Source organism: Rousettus aegyptiacus, unplaced genomic scaffold (genome assembly GCF_014176215.1).
Source record: "Rousettus aegyptiacus isolate mRouAeg1 unplaced genomic scaffold, mRouAeg1.p scaffold_m13_p_1, whole genome shotgun sequence".
Lineage (NCBI taxonomy): Eukaryota > Metazoa > Chordata > Mammalia > Chiroptera > Pteropodidae > Rousettus > Rousettus aegyptiacus.
Window position 1 is genome coordinate 59,460,527 of NW_023416284.1, and position 20,655 is coordinate 59,481,181.

Sequence of the window (20,655 nt, forward strand, 5' to 3'; positions counted from 1 at the left end):
TCTGAGAGAATCTGTTAGTATTTAGAGACTGTATTAATTTCTCTTGTCATTTTTCTTTAACATAGTAGGTTTTTAGAAGTAATTATCTTAGAAATCACTTTTCCTAAAGACCGGTTTAGCCACTGCTACCTAATTTCATTGAACAGACTAGTTCCTTAAAAAGTATTATCATTTTACTTTCACAGCAAATATTCTACAGGAAGAAGAAACATTTATAGAAAGTATTTCTATATTCATAAATACCAATAGCATGTGTAAACTTTGAGGTTCAAAAGGGAGTTCCTTAAGGAAAAATTATTTTGTTTTTATTTTCATGAATACAAAACACTTCAATACTTATGACATTCTGTTATTTTAAGTATGCATGTAAAATTTTTCTAACTCATTCTTTCAAAATGCTAAAAAGTAGAAGTTGATGATTTATGATCTGATACCCAATTGCTTACTAATGGCAATACCAGATACCATTCAGCTTCGTGGCCCTGAGAGGTATTCGACATTACTATAATTCATTTCAATTTATTTCATCACAAAATTCAATGAGATTTTTTTTTTATATTAGCCATATGTAAAGAGACATGTAGCGCAGAATCTGTTTTTAAATAATGAACCCCAACTAGAAGTAGAACTAATGAAATGGAGCTAGAATATGCAGGTTTTGTTGTCTGACCAATTCAGATTCAGATTCTCTTTTCCTTAGATTATGTCTAAAGCCTCTCCAACTCTACTAGGTCCTTCTAGTATTTAAATATGGCCAAAGTTCTCATTTAAGAATAATTTCTATAGGAATCACAGTTCCTTCTCTAGTTATTGTACTACTTTCTTCTGTTTGCTTTTTTGTGACGGGTACCACAGTGCATAGAGTTAGAAAATCGCATAAGTTAAAAATTAGGAAGTTATCCTTGATATCTCTCTCTCTCTCCCTCACCTTCCATAATCAAATATCGAGTCTTGTTAAAGTTAACTCCTAAATACTACCTAAATTTATCCACTTCTTTCCATTTCCAGTTCGCCAGTATAGTCCAAACTATGAACACGTGTAGCCTGAAATACTGTTAATAGTATTCTTATTAGTCTCCTGCGTCTAATCTTTCTCCCTTCCAATCTATTTTTCATACTGGAGCCAGAGGAATTCCTTTGAAAATGTAAAATTTGACAAGTATGGGTTCATCGATGGGTTTCTAATGTCTTTAGATAATGTGCAATATCCCTAATATGTCCTTTAATATCCACCATGACGTGGACCTTGTGTGCCTCAACAGAATCAAATGCTATCACTCTATGCCTTGCTCACTAAACTTTAGCCCTAACTGGTCTTGTTCTAGTTCTTCAAACACATGATGTTCTTCCCAGCTTTGCATATGCTATGCCTCTGCCTAGAATGTTTCCTTCCTACTTTCCCCACCACAATTATCATTCCTAATTTATTAACTCTTACTAACCACTTGGTGTCTCTCTCCCTCCTCCCTCATATAAAACTTATAAAATTATAAAAATTATTAATTATGTAAGGTATAATTGATATAAATTGTCATAAGGAATATACCTGGGAAACCATGATCACAACCAAGATAATACATCCACTACCCCAAAAATGTTCTTTTGTCCCTTTGTAAGCCATCCTTACCACACCTCCCCACACCTATTCTCATCTCCAGAAAACTACTAATTTGCTTTCTGTCACTACAGATTAGTTTACAATTTCCAGAATTTAATATAAGTAGAATCATACAGTATGTGCCCATTTTTGCCTACTGTTTTTCTTTTTCATTATACTCCTTTGTTTAGCCATTTACCTTTTGTTGGATTTAAGTTGCTTCTAGTTTTGGGTTATTACAAAGAAAGCTGCTATGAATATTCATGTACAAGTTTTTATGTGGACATATGCTTTCATTTTTCTTGGCTAAGAATAGGATGTCTGGGTCATATAATAGGTGTGTGTTTAATGTTTTACGATATTGCCAACATACAGGAAAACTGATATAGTATGGAGTCTTTCTGTCAGTAATGTTTTATAGTTTTCAGTACACAGGTTTGCACATTTTGGGGGGTGAGATTATCCCATTTTGATACTATTGTAAGTATTGCTCTTTAAATGTGAATTTATCATTGTTTGTTGTTAGTATATAGAAATACAAATCATTTTTGTATATTGATCTTGCATCCTGCAACCTTGCTAAATTTACTTACTAGTTTATATTTTTTATTTCTTTCACTCCAATCTAGATGACTTTTATTTTTTTTTTCATTTCACTGACTAGAACCTTACTGTATTGACTAGAAACTGTACTCAAGTACATTGTCAAATGTGTCATATAAATGTGAAAGAGAAATAAATATATATCTGTAGGCATATGAGGCTTCAAAAGGTTTGCCTCACAAACACCTACGTTGAAAATACCTTTTGGAGGAAGCACTCAAATAATAATAAAAACAAATATAGTAGATTCTACAAGGAATATTGAAAATGACAGTGACCAAATAGCTTAATTAAGTTTGCCACTCTCTTAAAATAAACAAAGCAAATCAAAAGAGAAAATAAATGCATAAAAACTAAAAGTCAAAATTCAAGGCAATATAAAAAAATGGTAAAGGTGAAGAGTAGTTTATAAAAACAAAAGGACATGAGAGCACACATAAGTACTTGCTTTGTTAGATGGAAGATACCAATAACGATATATTAGATAAATCAATAGTTACATAAATATGTAATTGATTCTTAAGTTTAATGGAACTACTACAAGAATATCAACCAAAAAAGAATGGGCAACTTTTGAACAAATGGAAGAAAATTCAGTTTATCCAATGAGTATCAAGAAAGAAAAAAAAGAAACAAAAACCTAAAAGCCAGTACAAGACAATAAAAATACAGAATGAAGATGATGGATATTCTTAAGAGAAATTTTAGATGTATTCTTTCTAAGATCTGGAGCAGTAGAAGGATGTCCACTATTGCTGCTACTGTTTAACATAGTATTGAACGTCCCTTCCAACTTATGTGGAAAGAAAAATGAAAGAGATGAATCTGTCATTACTTGAAGAAAATATTATCTACTTAAGAACTCAGCAGAATCACAACAGTAAATTATTAGAAATAAATAAAATCAGTTATATAGATACAACTTAAATTAATAATATTCATTTAAACCAGTAAAAACTAACTAGAAAATAAAATATCAGAATATACAAGTGAGGGGCCTTAATTAAGAGCAAAGAATATGGTGTTAGGCTCTCTTTGTAGTTGTGTCTATGAAAATGACAATATCAGTGCTTGGTTGGTTGGTTGGTTATTTATTTATTTAAATTGAGGTATAATTGACTTCGGTTTCTTCCTATATAAAATAAGGATGATAATTGGATCTATCTTACAAGACCATAAAGATTAAATGAGTCAACACAAACACTTATATAGTACCTGACACATACTAAGCATTGTATGAGTTTTTGCCATTATTATTATGGAGAAACTCTTATAGGACAATAGAAGATAAGAATAAATATTTCATCTCTTCAATAACTAAAATGATAAGATATGACTGTGTTCCAATAAAATTAATTTATGAATACTAAAATTTAAATTTCATGTAATTATCATGTGTCACAAAACATTCTTCTTTTTATTTTTACTACCGTTAAAAATTTAAAAACCATTCCCAACTCATGGGCCATACAAAAACAAGCCAACTTGGTTCACCAGGTATAGTTTGCTAATGAATAGCACAGACTGTTGATACAGGCCACATATATATGAGAATGTAAACAGAGCTGGCTAGCTGTTTTGTTTGCCTTTCTAGATCCAATTTTGCCCTTCTCAACCTGCTCTATGACCCAGCAGGCTCCCTTACTCTAGCTGCTGGTCATTGATATACAAAGTGGAAGTGGATGGGAAGAAGTCCACCCTGGTACAGGCTTTAAGGGAATGCACTGTCAGTAGTAATTTTTAAAGTAATTCTTTTTTATCATCAGACACTGGTAATTCTAAATCACGTGAGTGATAAACTACTTCTCCCCATCAGGGAAGACTGTTCCTACTATCAACCTTATTTGGTGATGAGTTTGGCTAGTGGGACATACTGGCACGGGATTAGAAAACAGGGGAAGGAAATTTCTCTTCTTCTGGATCCTCTCTATTTGCTGGGTTGCAGTTTATTGGCTGAATCCTTCTATTGAAAGTCTCAACTCCTGTGAAATGGCTCCCTCCTATGATGCAAACTACTTTCTCCAAATTTGATAATTGTTCTTTTACCTTTACTTCTTTAGTTCTAAGGGTTGAAATGTCTTCCCATTGTTGCTAGCCTTTGAGTCCCATCTTGGTTTCCCTTAGCCTTACTTACATTTTTGTAAATTTATTAAATCCTCCTCAATTGCCCCATTTGAGTGTGCCATTTGTTTTTAGTTAGACTCTGATACGGTAATTGAGTTACTGTCAATGCTTAATGTTCCAAAAGTGGCTTAAGACATTTGACGAACTCAAAGCAGAGTTAGGCTGTGTAGCCCCTAAAATTTTGATTCTTTATGGTCCTTATCTATAAGTTTTATATGTGTAAAAATGGCATAAATTAATAAAAATATGGGTTATTAGATATAAAATATCCAAGAGAATATACCCATTGACATCCCCTGGAAATCATAAACACAATTCCAAAATAGTTATTATTAAATAAATGATTGGCTTAATCTGAGCCCATGTCAAAGCTAAGAAAGACAGATAAAATATCTATGGTTTAGCAGGAGACACTTACACATAAAGAATAAAAAGCAGAGATATTCAATCTACTCACAGGAAGTCCCTGTTTTCCTGGTAGGCCAACTTTTCCAGGGTTTCCTGAAATGCCATCTGCTCCATGGTATCCTTGCATGCCTTTTGGCCCAGGTAGGCCTGGAAATCCCTTGGTAATTAAAAATTACTGGGTCATAGAGAGATGCTATACAGATAATTAAACGACAAATACCTTTATATTTATGAAGAGGGATGTTTACATTTTAACATCCTGAACTAGGATAAATTTTCCTGTTTCTTGGATTCTTTAATGGTTTATTACTTGGATTCAACAGATGAGGTAACTGTTTTTAAAAGTTTCCTAAACAAATATGCCAAGCAATCAGCAATTTTCTGTGTAACATTTTCAGTTTTAGTAAAATTCTCTGGTATTTCTCATTGTGCCCATGCTTTATCCAGCTGTAGAGAAAAGATAGCTATATGCACCTGTCAGCTTAAGATATAGGCTGTCATACACCATCTGCGAAACCTTGTATTATTTTCTAAAGAAAAAAATTACAGCTCTTTTTTGTAGCCATTTGAATTAGATAATTACATTACTGAGAAAAGGTCTGAACATTTTGTTTCTATCTTGGGCAACTGGAATTTATTTGGAGAAATCTCTCATTTGAATGTATTATAATTTATGTTTATTTAGTCTATTTTTTTTTAAACCAACCCAGGCCACCCAAAGCAGGCATATAGCCCTTGGCTAGGGGAGACTAGCAGGAAGTTTTTGCTAATAAGCCAGTCAACACATATTTGCCTGGCCACAGAAGAGGAAACTGACAGCTAAGGTAAAATTAATTTTTGCTCTGTGACGAAAGTGTTTACATTTTTTTCCCTAAGATTTTCTATTCTATTTACCAGAAAAATGAGACCAAGTCCTTCAATTAAAATCCAGCTCATGTCCTTCTATTCATGCTTGAAAATCTTTGACCCTTGTCACCATTTGGTCATAATTCCAAGTTCCCTGTTTTTTAGTGGTTCACCATCAGAGAGAGTAGCATGAGTCCACAGAGAGGGCTCCATAACACTAGAAAATAGCATCCTTCAAAAGCATAGACTTAGATTTAAACAGTAAGCTTGGTTTTGAGCTAATGGTCATATTGTGTTCCCTCTGTGTTCCAGCATGGGTTTAAAATTTTTTTTTTTTGAAGACAATTTGATTTATCTAACACTTGTCATAATTGGCTCCAAACTTTTCTGTTTGCTAAAGTTGCCAGTTCTATTAAGAAAAACAAGAAAGATGAAAGCTCTTGTTACTTACAGGAATCCCAGGTTTCCCAGAAAGACCAGGAGCTCCTTTTTTCCCCTTAGGACCCTAAAAATGTAAAGCACAGTTGTCAACCGATTGTAATAAACTTAATTAAACCAAAGGCAGAACAAAAAACTCAGACACCTGGATGCTAATAACTAGTTTTATATTACTAGGACTGACATTTAACTTTGAATGGGAGTCATTTTCTTCAACTGAAACTGAGAGAATTAGATCAGATAATCTATGAATTTCCATTTAACTCCAAATTCTAGGATTTAAGAATTTAAATTAGAGTTCTAAGGGGAAACTGAATAGATTATTTAACAAGTGTCCCCACAGAGAAGCAGGACCTTTGTCTCCCTATTGAAAGTGACTAAATTCTTACTTAATTCAGCAAACATTTACTGAGTATTATGTATCAGGAGTTTGTTAGGAGCTGGGAATGCAAAATCAAAGTTCCTGATCACAAGGCACTTACAGTGTAGTAACAGACATAACACAACAAGCCTAAAATGTGCTACCTGGAAGCATAGAGAAGAACATACTTGCGAATCAAAGAAAAGATATTTATTTCCCATGGAACTGTTTGTTTTTCCATGTGTGAGATGTTTTAAATCATAATTGATTCAGCAGTAACTGGTCTGCCAGGATAGTTAGAAACTTCACCCGTGCAAATCATGCCATTATTCTGATGATATCCTAAAATTATTTTAAAATGAAAAATGTGGAAAAGAGTGACCTAGTTCACAAATAAAAAGAGAAGCATATTGTCATTACCAGACACATTTCTCAGAAGTCATCAAAAGTTCTCACAAACAGAATAATTCCACCAAAATGAAATGTTATTCAAATCTGAAGATAAATTGTGCTAAAGATTCAATATGATAACAATAACAACGCAATTTCTTAAGATATTACATCTTCTAAAAATAAGCTTAAACATTTTAAGAAGAAATAGACTATCTAGTCAAAGAGAAAAAGGGCATTTTATATAAGAGATAAATATCCAACTTTGTAGAATTTGGTAATGGAGAGATATATGACTCAAGGATTCTACTTCCAATTATTTTACTTGCCTTAAAAAGTCACTGATGTAAAGTCTTTCTAAGTGTAAAGAAATCAGAAAACAGGGTAGTTGGTGACTTGGGTTTAGCTGAAGTAGATACAATTTCTGGAACATATGATCTCTATTATAATATATATTTTTCAGAAGAAAATAAAGAAGTAAAATAAGTAAAATAGTATGAGTCATGATAATATTAAAATGTTAAACAGTGTGTTTTTTTTCCTTCGTAGTATTTCTTTTTATGCAAAGTGATAAAATTTGTTCTAGATTCCTGAATTTCAAAATAGTCTTCTGAAAATCATGGTGGGTTAGAGAATATAGTAGTTTGAGAAGAAGCTATTTTTTAAAATACAAAATCCCCAATTTTGAACTATTAAACATCTAACTTTGATTATCAGAAATCAAAATTATAAAGGATTCAAGTCATAAAATTCATGCCATAAAGAATAGATTTAGAAGAACTGTAGTAATGTAAGAGATAAATTTTCCTACCTAAGGGGATATAAAGATCTTCAAGTTGGAGAAAGTTAAGAAGAGAAGCAGAGAAGCAGGACTGTTAAATACTGACAGGTATCTCTGAGAAGAACTGTTTACTCAACTCTGCCCTCAAGACTCAGGGTGGGTAGAAAAAATAATACCGGTAGATAAGTTTGGGGATTTGGGCACAGAGTTGATGGCTAGAGAGACTAACGTTCTCATTGAGAAGTCCACATAAACTGCACTGTCAGCAAGAGAGTAGAAATCTCTGCATGAGAGGTCTAGCCCAATGAATTTGAGAAAGTCTGAGTCTTGAAAGCACCCAGCATGGTGTGGGGAGCAGCAGAAAGTTAGTTTCATGTGGCCCAAAACAGTAGTGCATGGCCCTGAGAGGCCTATGTATGGAGACTTTGCCCCTGAGATGAGAAAACAGCAGTACATGCCAACATGGATCAAAGAACTTCTGCCTGGAGGGCCAAGGTAGATGCCAACATGGTGGGATGATGGCAACAGGGGGCCAAAAAGATAATGTGAATAGATGATGACTGAAGACCAAACTCACTTCCCATTCCCCTTTCCCTACCATTGTCACTCAGAATGTAATTGCAAACTTGAAAAGAAAGTGAATGGAGAAAACTCTAAATCAAACGCAGGATGTTTGAGTGGAGTCAAAGGCTGTCAATTGATTAGAGTTCCACCAATTAGGTTTCTACCACCAAGCAGGATGGGCATTCAGAAAAGATGTTAAGTTCCATTATAAAGAACATTAACAAAGTTATACTTTAGGATACCTAAATTTATGGTCTAAGGTTCAGAAATGCTACACATGTATGTGTTTTATTCTAAACATTCCAATAATAAAATAAAGAAATTTACATATCATCACAAATTAATTACATTTTGAGATGACCATTACTTTAGGGATTATTTCAGAAGAGGTAAACATTGTGCACCAAAATCTACATATATATGGGTCCATCATTATGAAAACTAGAGTGTTATTCAGACTTGGACGGGTTATAGGAAGTAGCTCCCAACAGAAAAATACTGAAGGAAAAGTATGGCTATGAAATTATTTTTAAAGTGTATTTTGTTACTTGTAATAGCACAATTGTGGCAAAATCTATCCACTGAACACAAAAAGTGTTTAATAAATAATGAAACTGTTTTTATATGTTCAATTCAGGAAAGATTTCTTTGTTATAATTACTGTCACCATAACTAAAAGAAAGTATGTCATCTAGAAAAAACAGTTTACCAATGGAGGTTTTAAATACATAAAAATCAACAAAGTACAGAACATTGGTACTTTTTTGAATTTGTGTATTAAAAAAAATCAATATTGGAGTTGCTGTGTAGCTTTATAACTAAATTAAGAACCAAGCATTACTAAACATTAATCCTACACAGAAGTGGTCTATTCAGTTAGAAATTATAGATGTGGACAAAGAAAATGCGTTGTCATATAAGGTGTTGGCAGATGTCTAAGTGAGTTGGTATCAAAAAAAGAAAAAAAAAAGTATCTGCAACCAATCCCCAGGATTCAAATATAATAAAGCTACCAGTATTCTATGCTACTTTCAAACTTGACTTACTCATTTTATTTAAAATATAAGTACCTCATAAATCAACAAATTTTTCTGTTCTTGTAATAGGAAAGACAAAATAATTTTATAGGTAGTCTTTGGAGTGTGTGAAAAAAGTGCTTTCTCTTTTTTTTCTGGCTAGTTTTGGAAAACAGAATGGCTCATTTGAAATCATATCCATTTAAAACGCTTTCCGTTCATTGGGATTGTACCAGTTCACAGAATACTGAAGAAGGTAGTCTGAGTTTTTGTATAACAAACATTTTAAAATGTGCCACTACAATCTAAATCCTTGTTTGTTTTTTATTTAAATAAAGCTGAAAGATAATTATTTCAATACTTTCTAGTTCTAACTTTGTTAAAGAAGGTAGCTTTAAAACACAAACAGATTTAGAGAGTTAGGCAAGAATTATACTTTTTTTTTTTTTAACCAAGAAATGTCAGTTCCCTAAAATCTGGAATTTTGTTTTGGGAGGTAAGAAAGATTTTGGCTTGAGTCAGTTGTTGAAAGCTATTATAAGACAGTTTACTACATTTGCATTATAAAAGTCTTTAAAGAATGTAGTGGCTCTGCAGTTAGTTTTGACTTGCTCTAAGTTTTTCTATATAGTACCCACATTCTCATGACAGAGAGCCCAATGAGTAAATTAGTTGGTTAAGTAAAATTAATCAGATTTCAAAGTAATAGAGGCTTTTGTATGATAATGAGAGCCAGGAAATAAAGTTTCTAGTGTTGGTTCTGCTGCTAACTAGTTCTGTGATCTTAGACAACTCAATCTCTCTGGGATTTGAATTTCTTCATCAGAAAAATAAGCAGGCTGTCCACAAGATTTTAAAGGGCCATTTCCAAATCTGAAAAACAAATTTAAAGCTTCACAAAAATATGACAGCAACTGGACAAGATCTACCTGGCCAGTGAAGGTGTCCCTAAGTGTGCATGCAATACTTAGTGATTATCTTTGTAGCAATTATGACTATTTTAAGTCCTAAGAGGCTTTAAAAAAAATGTAACCTTGGTATGCAAGCACTGCCCAGAGTAGGAAAGTACTAGTTCCTCTGGATTATACAGAGTATAAACTTTGGCTCCTCACCACCTTTCACCTCTGATAACCAGGGCAAGCTGAGATTCAGTTGTCTAGAGATTTACTTGTCTAGTAAGAATATTTGATTTTCACTGGCATAATTTTAACTAACAAACATCAAAAAATTTCTTCTTCATGCGACATGGCAAAAAGGAAAAAGAAAACATTGAGAATATGAAAGTACTAGTTGTAAAAGATTAGAAAATTTATAATCAAACCTTGGAAAAACATTTGAGTACTTATTGCAAATATAAGCGATATACATGAAAGCAGTAGCAGTATTCTAGGTTCACAGTTTTCCCCACCACTTTTCTCAGCTTGGATATGAAAAGTTCTAAGTGAAGGAGACAACTGCCTTCTTTCTCTGCATTTTTTTCTTGTTAAGACTTGCATTTAATGGGATTTTTAAAAATTATTTATTAGTTCTTTTTTACTAAGGAACTTGACAGGGAGTTTCTAGGTAGATGCCAAGACTATTCAAAATGGCGTCTAAGTGAGTGAACGACAACATAGTATCAGATTCAACCCAATTTTATTACCTACTCCCACAAGTGGGAAACACAAGTATGGCTAAAGACTGCTTAACAAATTATGAGAAATATGGTCTCAATCTCATTACTTTTTATATATTCTCACCTAATTTATTATTAAAATACAGTACATTTTAATTTAAAAACAGAATGTCATGAAAAGCAGGGCAGTAATGAACTGATGGTAGAAATTACAAAGTCAGTTGTTAGATAAAGTTGAAGCACCATCTATTGTTACACAGGAAAAGAGATGACTAAATTCAATCAGCTAACAGATTTTTATTTTTCTTGATAACAAATAATTGATTTGTCTAATGTAAAAAAATATTTTAAACCAATTGTGAGTCTGTGTCACATAAACTATTTCTGCCAATACCTGACTACAACAACTAAACAGGTATGACTGATGTGTTTTCACTCTGCAATGCTGATTTTAATATTTGTTGGTTTTTCTGCTTGAAACCCTAAGGAGATACAATTAATTATTTTGGCACGAGCTTAGGCAATTTTTACAAAGCCAGAGTAGACTGCTAGTAAAGGGGAATTTAGATGACCATCAAAACACATTAAATAACCAATAATTATGTTTCAACACTATTACTGATAAATGCCCTGTTTAGTGATCTGTCCGCTGAAAGAATGAATGACCATTTAAATTACGATAAATAGCAACTCCTTGTACCCCTGCTTTCTCAAGCCAACAATAGATTTCAAATTGCCTTAAACAATTTTAACTTACTTCAGATCCTCTCTCTCCTTTTAGTCCTTGTTCACCCTGGTCACCTGGCTCACCCTTTAATAGGAACCAAAACAGAAATCAGGTATGAAGTAGAGACCAATTAAGACATATTAACATTAATTTTTTAAAATGCCAATATTATAAAGAATGATTTCAAAGCATACTGGGGGCCCTTGTTGTCCAGTGGCACCTCTTGATCCTGGTATACCCACATGACCCTAGGAAAAGAAAAGATTATATTATTAGAGTAAACAGACATGTGGCTTAGAGAATAGGGTAATATCACTTAAAATGGTAGCAAAATGTTTCAAAATTCAATTTAAATATCAGAGAGATTATGATTCTCTCTTGGAGATAATGTAGAACATAATAACCACTGAATATTATGGAGACTGAGAAAGAATGTAGAATTTTGTTTTATTTTCCCAAGTAGATTAATGTAGTAAATTGAATGGTGGTTCACCGAAAGATGACTTTGTCTTAATCTCCATAATCTGTGAATGTGATTTTACTTGGAAAAAGTGTCTTTGCAGACATCATTAAGTTAATGATCTTAAAAAGAGACTACCCTGGATTATCCATGCCGGCCTAAATCCACTGACGAGTGTCCTTATAAGAGATGCAGAGAAAGAAAAAGGCACAAACAACAAAGGAGAGGGCCCTGTGAAGACAGAGGTAGAGGCCAGAGTGATGCTGCCTTAAGGAACATTGTTAGCCACCAGAAACTGCAAAAGGCAAGGAAAGATTCTATTCTAGAGCCTAGGGAGAAAGAATGGCCCTGAAGACATCTTGATTTCTGATTACTGGCATCTAGAACTGAGAGAAAATAAATTTACGTTGTTTTAAGCCACTGATTTTGTGGTTAAGTTGTCATGGCAGGCTCAAGACACCATGCTAGTAAATAACAAAAGGAATAAAGAGTTTGAGGACAAATTTCCTTTTCCACCTATGTCCACTGTAGAAGTGTGTTGTGCTCTCCAAATGAAGTTTATAGCTGTTGTGATAGATTTATTTGGTTGAAGACTAGGAGTTGTTTCTGCGTATAATGCCAAGACACATCAAGTGACTGACATTCAGCAATCTGTCATCATCCTAGTTCTTCTAAGAAGGAATGCTGATCCACCACATTTCCCTTTTCAAGTGTGTAAACAGAAACTAGTAACAACCCAGGGTCATGTCAGGTGAGAGTTATGCATACAGAATTCTGCATGTAACTTCTTTTATCCCCTTCCTTACTGTCCTCTTCACTTCAGATTCCTTTATTCCTACTTTGTTTATTAGAGAAAAAGAATGTCCTAGAAAAGACAATTATCAGGCTCATCTTTTTCTAAGGCTAGGAGAAGAACAAATTGCATAAATAGGCTAACAAGACTTATTATTACAGAAAGATCAATTATAGCCTTCTTGTGTGCATTCTGTGAGACGATAATTTTAAAAGGAAATGAATCCTGTTTAATGGAGTAAACAGTGGCAAGAAAGGCTAGTTTGGAAAGCTTTCTATAGCACATGCCCATAACTAAAGAAAAAACCATTATCACACATGACCCTTACCAGCAAAATACGAGCTAAATCAGCAAATAACAGAGTCAGATCAATCAAGAGGGAGCTTTGTACAAGTAAATATGATTATTATACGTCATTGATAAAACAGGACTCAGGAGAGAAGTGATCGGTGAAAAGCTGTAGTTATAGAGTGAAGTGAGAGTGAGCACATGAGCCAAGTACAAAACTAAAATCTATGATGGCCGATTATGGCTTTGTCACCACTTTCATGTATAGTTTTACAGAGAACTTTTTATAATGATCATGAAAAATCCAACTGTCTCTCTTGGCTTTGTAAAGTCTGTATACAAATCTCACCAAAAACAAATGTGTTTCCTAGGAGTTTCACTATAATTCTTCTGGTCCTTTCCACTCTAATAAGTATTGGTAAAGACCACATATTTTTTTTTTATCTACTGTGGTAAAAACTAGATATATTGTAGTAAATACTATTATAAAGGTTATGGGATGTTATTAATTTTTCCCGATGATACTGGTGGTGGGATCAGTTGGATGGCTGAGAGGAGGTTGGAGCAAATTTTATAAAGAAAGTGATGATAAGCTGAATTTTGAAGGATGAGTATTCTAAGCAGTAGAGAAAGTCATCTGGCAGAAGGAATGGCATGGGGGAATAACTGGAGATTTATCTGACAGAACATGTTAAGTAGAGAATGGTTTTGAGAGGGCTATGGCTGTGGATAAGGAATCTAGTTGGAAAACTATTAAAATAATTCAGGCAAAAAATGGTGAAAGCCTAAACTAAAGTAGGGCAAAGTGGCTAGATTCCAGAGATATTTAAGATATCAAAAGAAGTGGCTGACTGAATTTAAGAGATAACAAGAGACGAGAGAAAGAGACAAAGGAGAGGAAAGGAGAGAAAGGATTCATTTACTGGCTTGGGCATCTTGATGTCTGGTGGTATCGTTCACTGACTTGAGGACATAAAAAGAGGAGCATCAGATCTGCGGAGGACGATGATATTATGGTTGGGGACATACTGAGTTTAAGGTGCCTGAGAGGATATCCAATAAGCTGTTTGGATATATATGTGTGATGCTAAGGAGTGAAGGCCTAGCGAAGATTTAGTATTGTTATTTTATTGTATGTAAAAAATTAGATGTCCTTTGTCAACCCAAAGCAAAAAGGAGTTTGAGATAGAACATAATTTATTCAATGTATTTCTAGGACTTTGTCTCACACAAGTTTAGCCTGACTTAATCATGGGTGTCTGCTCTTACCTTTAAAAAATGAATGCCAACAGTATAAAATGCTTATTCCTACCATGTCCTCTGGGTCTCTCAGTCTCGAACAAATTTATCTTAACCTATGTTAAGAGAGTGACTGCTTAAAGGGTATGAGGCTTCTTTTCTGGGGTGATGAAAATGTTCTGGAACTAGGTTGTATGTGATGGCAGCACAACATTTGTAAAAGTACTACCTGTCTCTAGATTCTACACTTTAAAATGGTTGAAGTGGTAAATTTTACATTATGTGTATTTTAGCATAATAAGAAAAGCTTGGTGATAATGCTTAACATCAATTTACTAGAGTGAAATGATAGTATATACAATATCCATATAGAAAAGAGAACAAAAATATAACTTGAGGGTGCAACAGAATAATCTAACTCCAAATAAAGCATAATTCTCCTATGTAAATCAAATTTGTGCTTGGAAAAAGTTAGTAGGAAACAAGTGGGTATATTCATGACTTTAATATTTCTAAGTAATAAAGTTAGTGTGGTTATCTGGCACAGGATGGGTGTTTAGAATAGAACCATCAGCAAATGGTAAAATGACCCAAAGCCTAAAGACATAGGATAGACTAAAGGAAAGAAAGGGGAATCAAACTAGTGCATAAAACATCCAGAACTGAAAACTGCATCAGGAGCATTTGAGGAACGAGGAAGGAGAAACAGACTCCATAATAAACCTAGGGAAAAGTTTTCCTCTGATGAAGGATTTCTGAAGAATGTATGACTATTCAGAATAATGGGGAGTCGGGGGGGGGGATTCTTTTGCTAGACAGGTGAAGATTCTTCTTCTTTCAGTAGAATACTTAACTGTTCGCCAGTAAATATGCTGATTTAGCTACCTAATGTTTTGTAGTTGGTCAAGGCTAAAAGAAGATATTCCAAGAATCTTATCTTTCCTGAGAATGTGTGGAGAAATTACACACAGGAAAAGCTAAGGAAGTTTAAGAAGCTTCTTAAATTATGCTGGAAGCAGTGGGTTGGTTTCTCAACCTAAAGAAAAGCTAATTTCAAGTAAATCTACTGGATTCTTCGGATTAGGAAACACTTATAGATACATATAAATTTGAAACAGAAGATGGTCATCACAACAATTTCACAAACATTTAGCGCTAACTTCAACATTTGCTTCAAAGAGAATGTTAGGAAGTGAAAGTTGTTTTTTCAGATTTCAGGCTTGAGAAAATCAGTTTACTCAAAATAGCTTTCTAACTACCAGCCATCCATTCAATCTGGGTATCTAAGTCTTCATTTCAGATATGATCATGAAAAATTTACGTAGGGGTATGTTAGATCAAATAGCTCATCAATTCATCATTAAAAATAAATTATGTTTATGTACATGCTATATACTATTATTTACAGGGCTTGACACAAGACATTCTACAATAAAGAAAGAAGTCATATTCAAAATTGGGGAGCAAAAACATCTGTGTGTGAAAAATAATCAGCAAAAATATTAGGCACAGAAGATGGTAAAATATTTGTGTCAAATGACTTCTATAAACAATAAATACAGAATTACAGAAGAGGGAAAGGTCGATGTTAGAGTAGCTCAGGGGGAAGGTAGCTTGAAGTAGATTATAAAAGATAGGATTTATGTAACTGAAGATTATATAATATTACAAGTAGGTAGAGGACATTGTGATCAAAGAAATAAGAAGTATAGGAGAAAGCATATTTTGTTTAGCAACTGACATTGCAAACAGAAAGGGAAGAGATATAAGGCAGGAATACAGAACATCTTCATCGCAATTGTACTAATAAAAATGACACCGAATAAATTCTATACATAGTTTAATTTTGGCTGATGAAGTTGCTCTCAGAAAATCCTTTTAAGAATGGAAGAGGGTAAGAACTGACAGAAAGCTTGAGAACATAACGACATTCATCCATCCATATGGCAACCCTTTATTGAATTCCTGCCATATACCAGGACATCTGTGTTTTCAAAGTTGGTGATATAATGATGAAAAAGACAGGCAACAATCTTATTCTCATGGATCTTACATTTTGGTAGGGGAGGACAGACAATAAACAATGTGTAAAAAACTGGTAAGATAGTACAGAGAACATTAAATATCATTAAGGAAACCGAGTAATATGATATAAATTGATGGATAGAAAGGGCAGTTAGAGAAGGCCTCTCAGGAAGCAACATTTCAAATTTGATAGATGAGAGAAAAGCAGCATTGGAGGAGATGAAGATAATTCTAGAAAGAAGGAACATGTACAAAGAGCTAGAATTCTTTCAGAATCAAAAACATAAGATATATTAATTATTTCGATGATGCTTATTTTCATTTAAATTGAGCAGAACCACAGAGAACCCTATTCAAACTTAGTAGCAAAGTGTAAAATTTGCAATAATTACCTTATATCCCTCTGCTCCAGGCTCTCCTCTCTCTCCTTGTTCCCCCATTGGACCCTACAGAGACCACATGCAAAAACCATCAGTTTCACAGCTGGGTCTAAGTACTTGTAAATGCAGATGATACAGTTAGTATGGAATTTTTTTTCTAAAAATATGCAACCAAATATTGAAGAAACAATTCCAATTAAACAATATAAATTTTCAGATGCGTAAAGTATGTTATATACGAAGTCAAAATAACGTGCATTTTTACTTAATGTTAGAATGACTGAAAAAGATTTAAGCAGGACCAGTCACTTAATTTCATTAATTGGAAAAATTTAAAAGTATCTAATAGCTAATCCTACTTTACTGTTCTTAGTCAGGAATTCTATTGTTTTTGATCTGTGAAATTAAAATTTTTTAAGACAGAAAATTGACCTAAAATAAAAACTGCACCTATTAATTTTAAACCTTAAAGTAGACACTATATGATATAATGTGAAAATGGAAAATTTAACCAATTATATTTATTTCTGTGAACTAAACACTTTTATTTTACCCATTTAATTTACAACAATAGCTGACTGACAAAGTCACTGTATTAAACTCACATATGCCCTGGTTATAGCTTTCAAATTTAGATTATATAACTATAAATAGTACTCTCCTGTAAAATCACATTATAAAACTAACCAAATATAACTCTGAAAAGATGTGATTGATGTTGTGAATCTATTATCGTAATTTCATTTTATCTTGAAATATCAAAATAATTTTAGAAAAAGACCTACTGGTTCACCTCGAGGCCCAGGTGGTCCTAGGACTGTGTTATCTTCTCCTGGATAACCCTATAATAAAGATAGTAATTTATAAAAGAGAAAATTCATAAAATAACCTTTAAAATATGCAGCCTAATATTTTCTAATATGTTATGAAATATACAATCTGATTTTATACTTTTTAAATAGAAACTTTTACTTATAAAACTTAGCATATGATATTTTACACAGTTGTAATTTGCGTATGATTCTCCTTCAAAGTGTCAATCTGCTTTAATTACATAAAAAGCAACTTAAGAATTGTCTCAGTGTCAGGTTTCCAATAATATTACAAATCAAGAGGAGTACTATTGCAGCTATTCTTAACTCATAAAACATTTTACTATAAATGTACTATAGTCATTCAATCTAGAGTCTCATAATCTCTTTCAATAAGTATTTTATTTTACTTTTACAGAGCTTTATAGATTCCAAAATACTTTAACATATTATTTCATCTCAATCTTGAAACAACCTATGGAAGACATTTTGATGATTTACTGAAATTTTCATTCCTTGTTATTTGTTTTTTCCTAGAATTTGCAGTGTTTCCCAGTTGAAAAATGCTTCTTTTCAGAAAGAACAAATGAATTCAATGTTTAACTTTAGGATTAAAAGTCAACATGTGAGCACGCATGCGAGTGCGCACACACACGCACCTTTTCTCCCTTAGGTCCTGGCAATCCAGAAGGTCCTGGTTGACCTTGATGACCCTAACAAAAGGACAAGTAAGTAGACATTCTCCATATCACTTGTAGATGCTCCACTTAATATCACCAGGGACATGCCATTAGGTATTGCACTATCTTGAAAGAAAAATAGGATTCACTCTATAGAGAGATGAGGCCTAAATATATTAAAAAGATTTATCATGGAGATTTCATCTTAATTTGTATATTTGGGATAACATCTTCATATAAATGTTTTCATGAAAATACGTACTTTCTTATTTCCATAAGTAGAATTGCTTACTGTATATCCAGGAATTCCTGGTTCTCCATCAGGTCCCATCAATCCTAAATGTCCCTGAAAAATAAAGTAAATATCAGAAAGAAAAGAGACAATTGTTTAAATCATTAAAGCTATATTCCTATTATTTAAAATTTAGACTTTTCAAGGTATGGAATTTTACCTAGTCTGAAATGAGAAAACGAAAGAGATAACACCTTAACTTTTGTCTTATTTTTCTTCTGAAAAAAGAAAAACTTCAAAAGTCTCTCCCTGCTCGTCCCCCACAAATGCCTTTTTGGTTTACTTCTGGTATAAACAACCTTAATCACTTAAGAGAAATACTTTCATTGGTCAGAATCCTACAGGTTTCTAGCAAATTCTTGGAAATGTAGTTTGTATTTGTTTAAGTTTGTGGTAGATGTGCATCACGGAATATTCAAGAGTGAAGCCTTATAGTTTCTTATATTCTCATTAAGGGATCAAGGAGAACTCTGTATTCACTGATCGTTTTGGATGCTTTAATGAACATTGTTTCAGCTCTGGTAAAATTTGTTAAAATGAAAATGGCTGAAAACTTGTGTGCAATCACCCTATGATTTCTCTTATTATCAATATTTTACAGGTGTGGAAACCACACATATTAAAGGCTAATTCGTAAATGCCCCTAAACTACTGAAAAGATGGCCCAGACAATTAAAGAAAGCAAAAATATCTTTAAAAATGTCCTTTCATAAGATCAAAAAGTTTCCAGATTAGTGTTCCTGTTTTGAGTATCAAGTAGAAGACGAGTAAATTAAGACACAGAATAGGTATGTGACTAGCCAAATATCAACTAACCAAAAGTTCTAATCAATATAATAAGTCAGAATAATAAAAAAGGGGAGATGATATGATTATTTACCTAAAGAACTCATGAGAATCACCTAAATTAATTCAAGTATAAAGTCGAAATATAAAAATAAACGGATTTCTTACCTAGTATCAATAAGATATAATTTAAAAAAGATTACATTAAAAATAATAAAACTCTTAAGAAACTAAGAATAACCCTAACAAGAAAGGTGTAAGAACAGAAATAAAAAAACAACAACAAAGTTTGAAGGATATTTAAGAAGATTTGAGTATATGTAAAGATATAAGGTGTTTCTCTACTGAAAGATTCAATATTAGAGGAACTTGACAAGCTGATTTTAAAATTTACATGACAGAGCAAATCATAGTAAGAGCTGAATTTTTCTGAAAAATGAATTATGGAGTATTTGGTCCAACAGATTGCAAAAGATACTGTAATAGTGTAATAATTTAAATAATATGGTATTAACCCAGAAACAGACTGATTCAGAGAAGAAAATAGAGAAAATGAAAGAAAATAGAAAAAAGAAAGAATATTTGAGAGTTTAGTTGACAGTGAGGTCAGCATTTCAGAAAAGTGGGAAATTGTTTATTAAATGGTATTGAGACAATTGGTTATCAATTTGAAAAGAAGAAAATTAGTCCTTTACAATTAATGTCATAGCCAAAAACAAACAACTATGCTTTAAAGAGTTAAGGGTAAAAATAAAGCTATAAAAATATTAGAAGAAGGAAAGAGAGGAATATTTTTATATACTTTAAGTACAGAAAATATTTCTAACAAACAAATTAAATAAAACCTAGCACTATATAGGAAAAGACCAACAAATTTAACTATGTAATAATTAAAACCTTCTGTACAGAAAAAATATATCATAAAAAATATTAGAGGAAATAAAAGAAAAGGAAATAAATTTGTCATATATTTTACAACATTAAAATATATTATCTAAAATATGTAAGGAGCTGTTACAAATCAATAAAAAAAAGGCAACCTAATAGAAAAGCATGTAAAGCATGCATATAAACTGGCAACTTCCAAAGAAAAAAATGTAAATTCAAAGAAAATGAGACACACTTTTTTCATTTATCAGATTGGCAAACATCAAAAGAGTTTACATGAAGTATTGGTGAGAGAAATGTACATTTGGAAAAGTGCATATCTGGAAAGTAGTTTGGGAACATGTGTCAAAATTTAAAAACTGAATATTCTTTTTAGAGAAAATCCAAAGTGGGAGCCTACCTTGAAAGCAATAATACACTTTGGGTATTAGTTCTTATGTTCATTAAAAATTATTGACATTATATAATATTTTTGAATGAATAAGTCAAAGAAAAAAAAATTGGCAATTTAAATAAAAGAAAGTAAGAAAGACCTGGAGTAG

The 20,655-nt window shown here is 32.7% G+C and overlaps 1 protein-coding gene across 7 annotated transcripts in view; it reads right to left on the reverse strand.

The window, feature by feature from the left end:
* Positions 1-20,655, reverse strand: part of COL24A1 (collagen type XXIV alpha 1 chain) — a 290,158-nt gene that overhangs the window by 52,582 nt on the left and 216,921 nt on the right. For all 7 annotated transcript variants that reach the window (XM_036235919.1, XM_036235902.1, XM_036235897.1 and 4 more), the window contains 8 exons: positions 18,440-18,493; positions 18,127-18,180; positions 17,441-17,497; positions 16,668-16,721; positions 11,665-11,718; positions 11,501-11,554; positions 6,030-6,083; positions 4,782-4,889 (listed from right to left, as the gene is read on the reverse strand). In XM_036235919.1, coding sequence (XP_036091812.1) covers positions 4,782-4,889; positions 6,030-6,083; positions 11,501-11,554; positions 11,665-11,718; positions 16,668-16,721; positions 17,441-17,497; positions 18,127-18,180; positions 18,440-18,493 — 489 coding nt within the window. The remainder of the gene's footprint in view (positions 1-4,781; positions 4,890-6,029; positions 6,084-11,500; positions 11,555-11,664; positions 11,719-16,667; positions 16,722-17,440; positions 17,498-18,126; positions 18,181-18,439; positions 18,494-20,655) is intronic.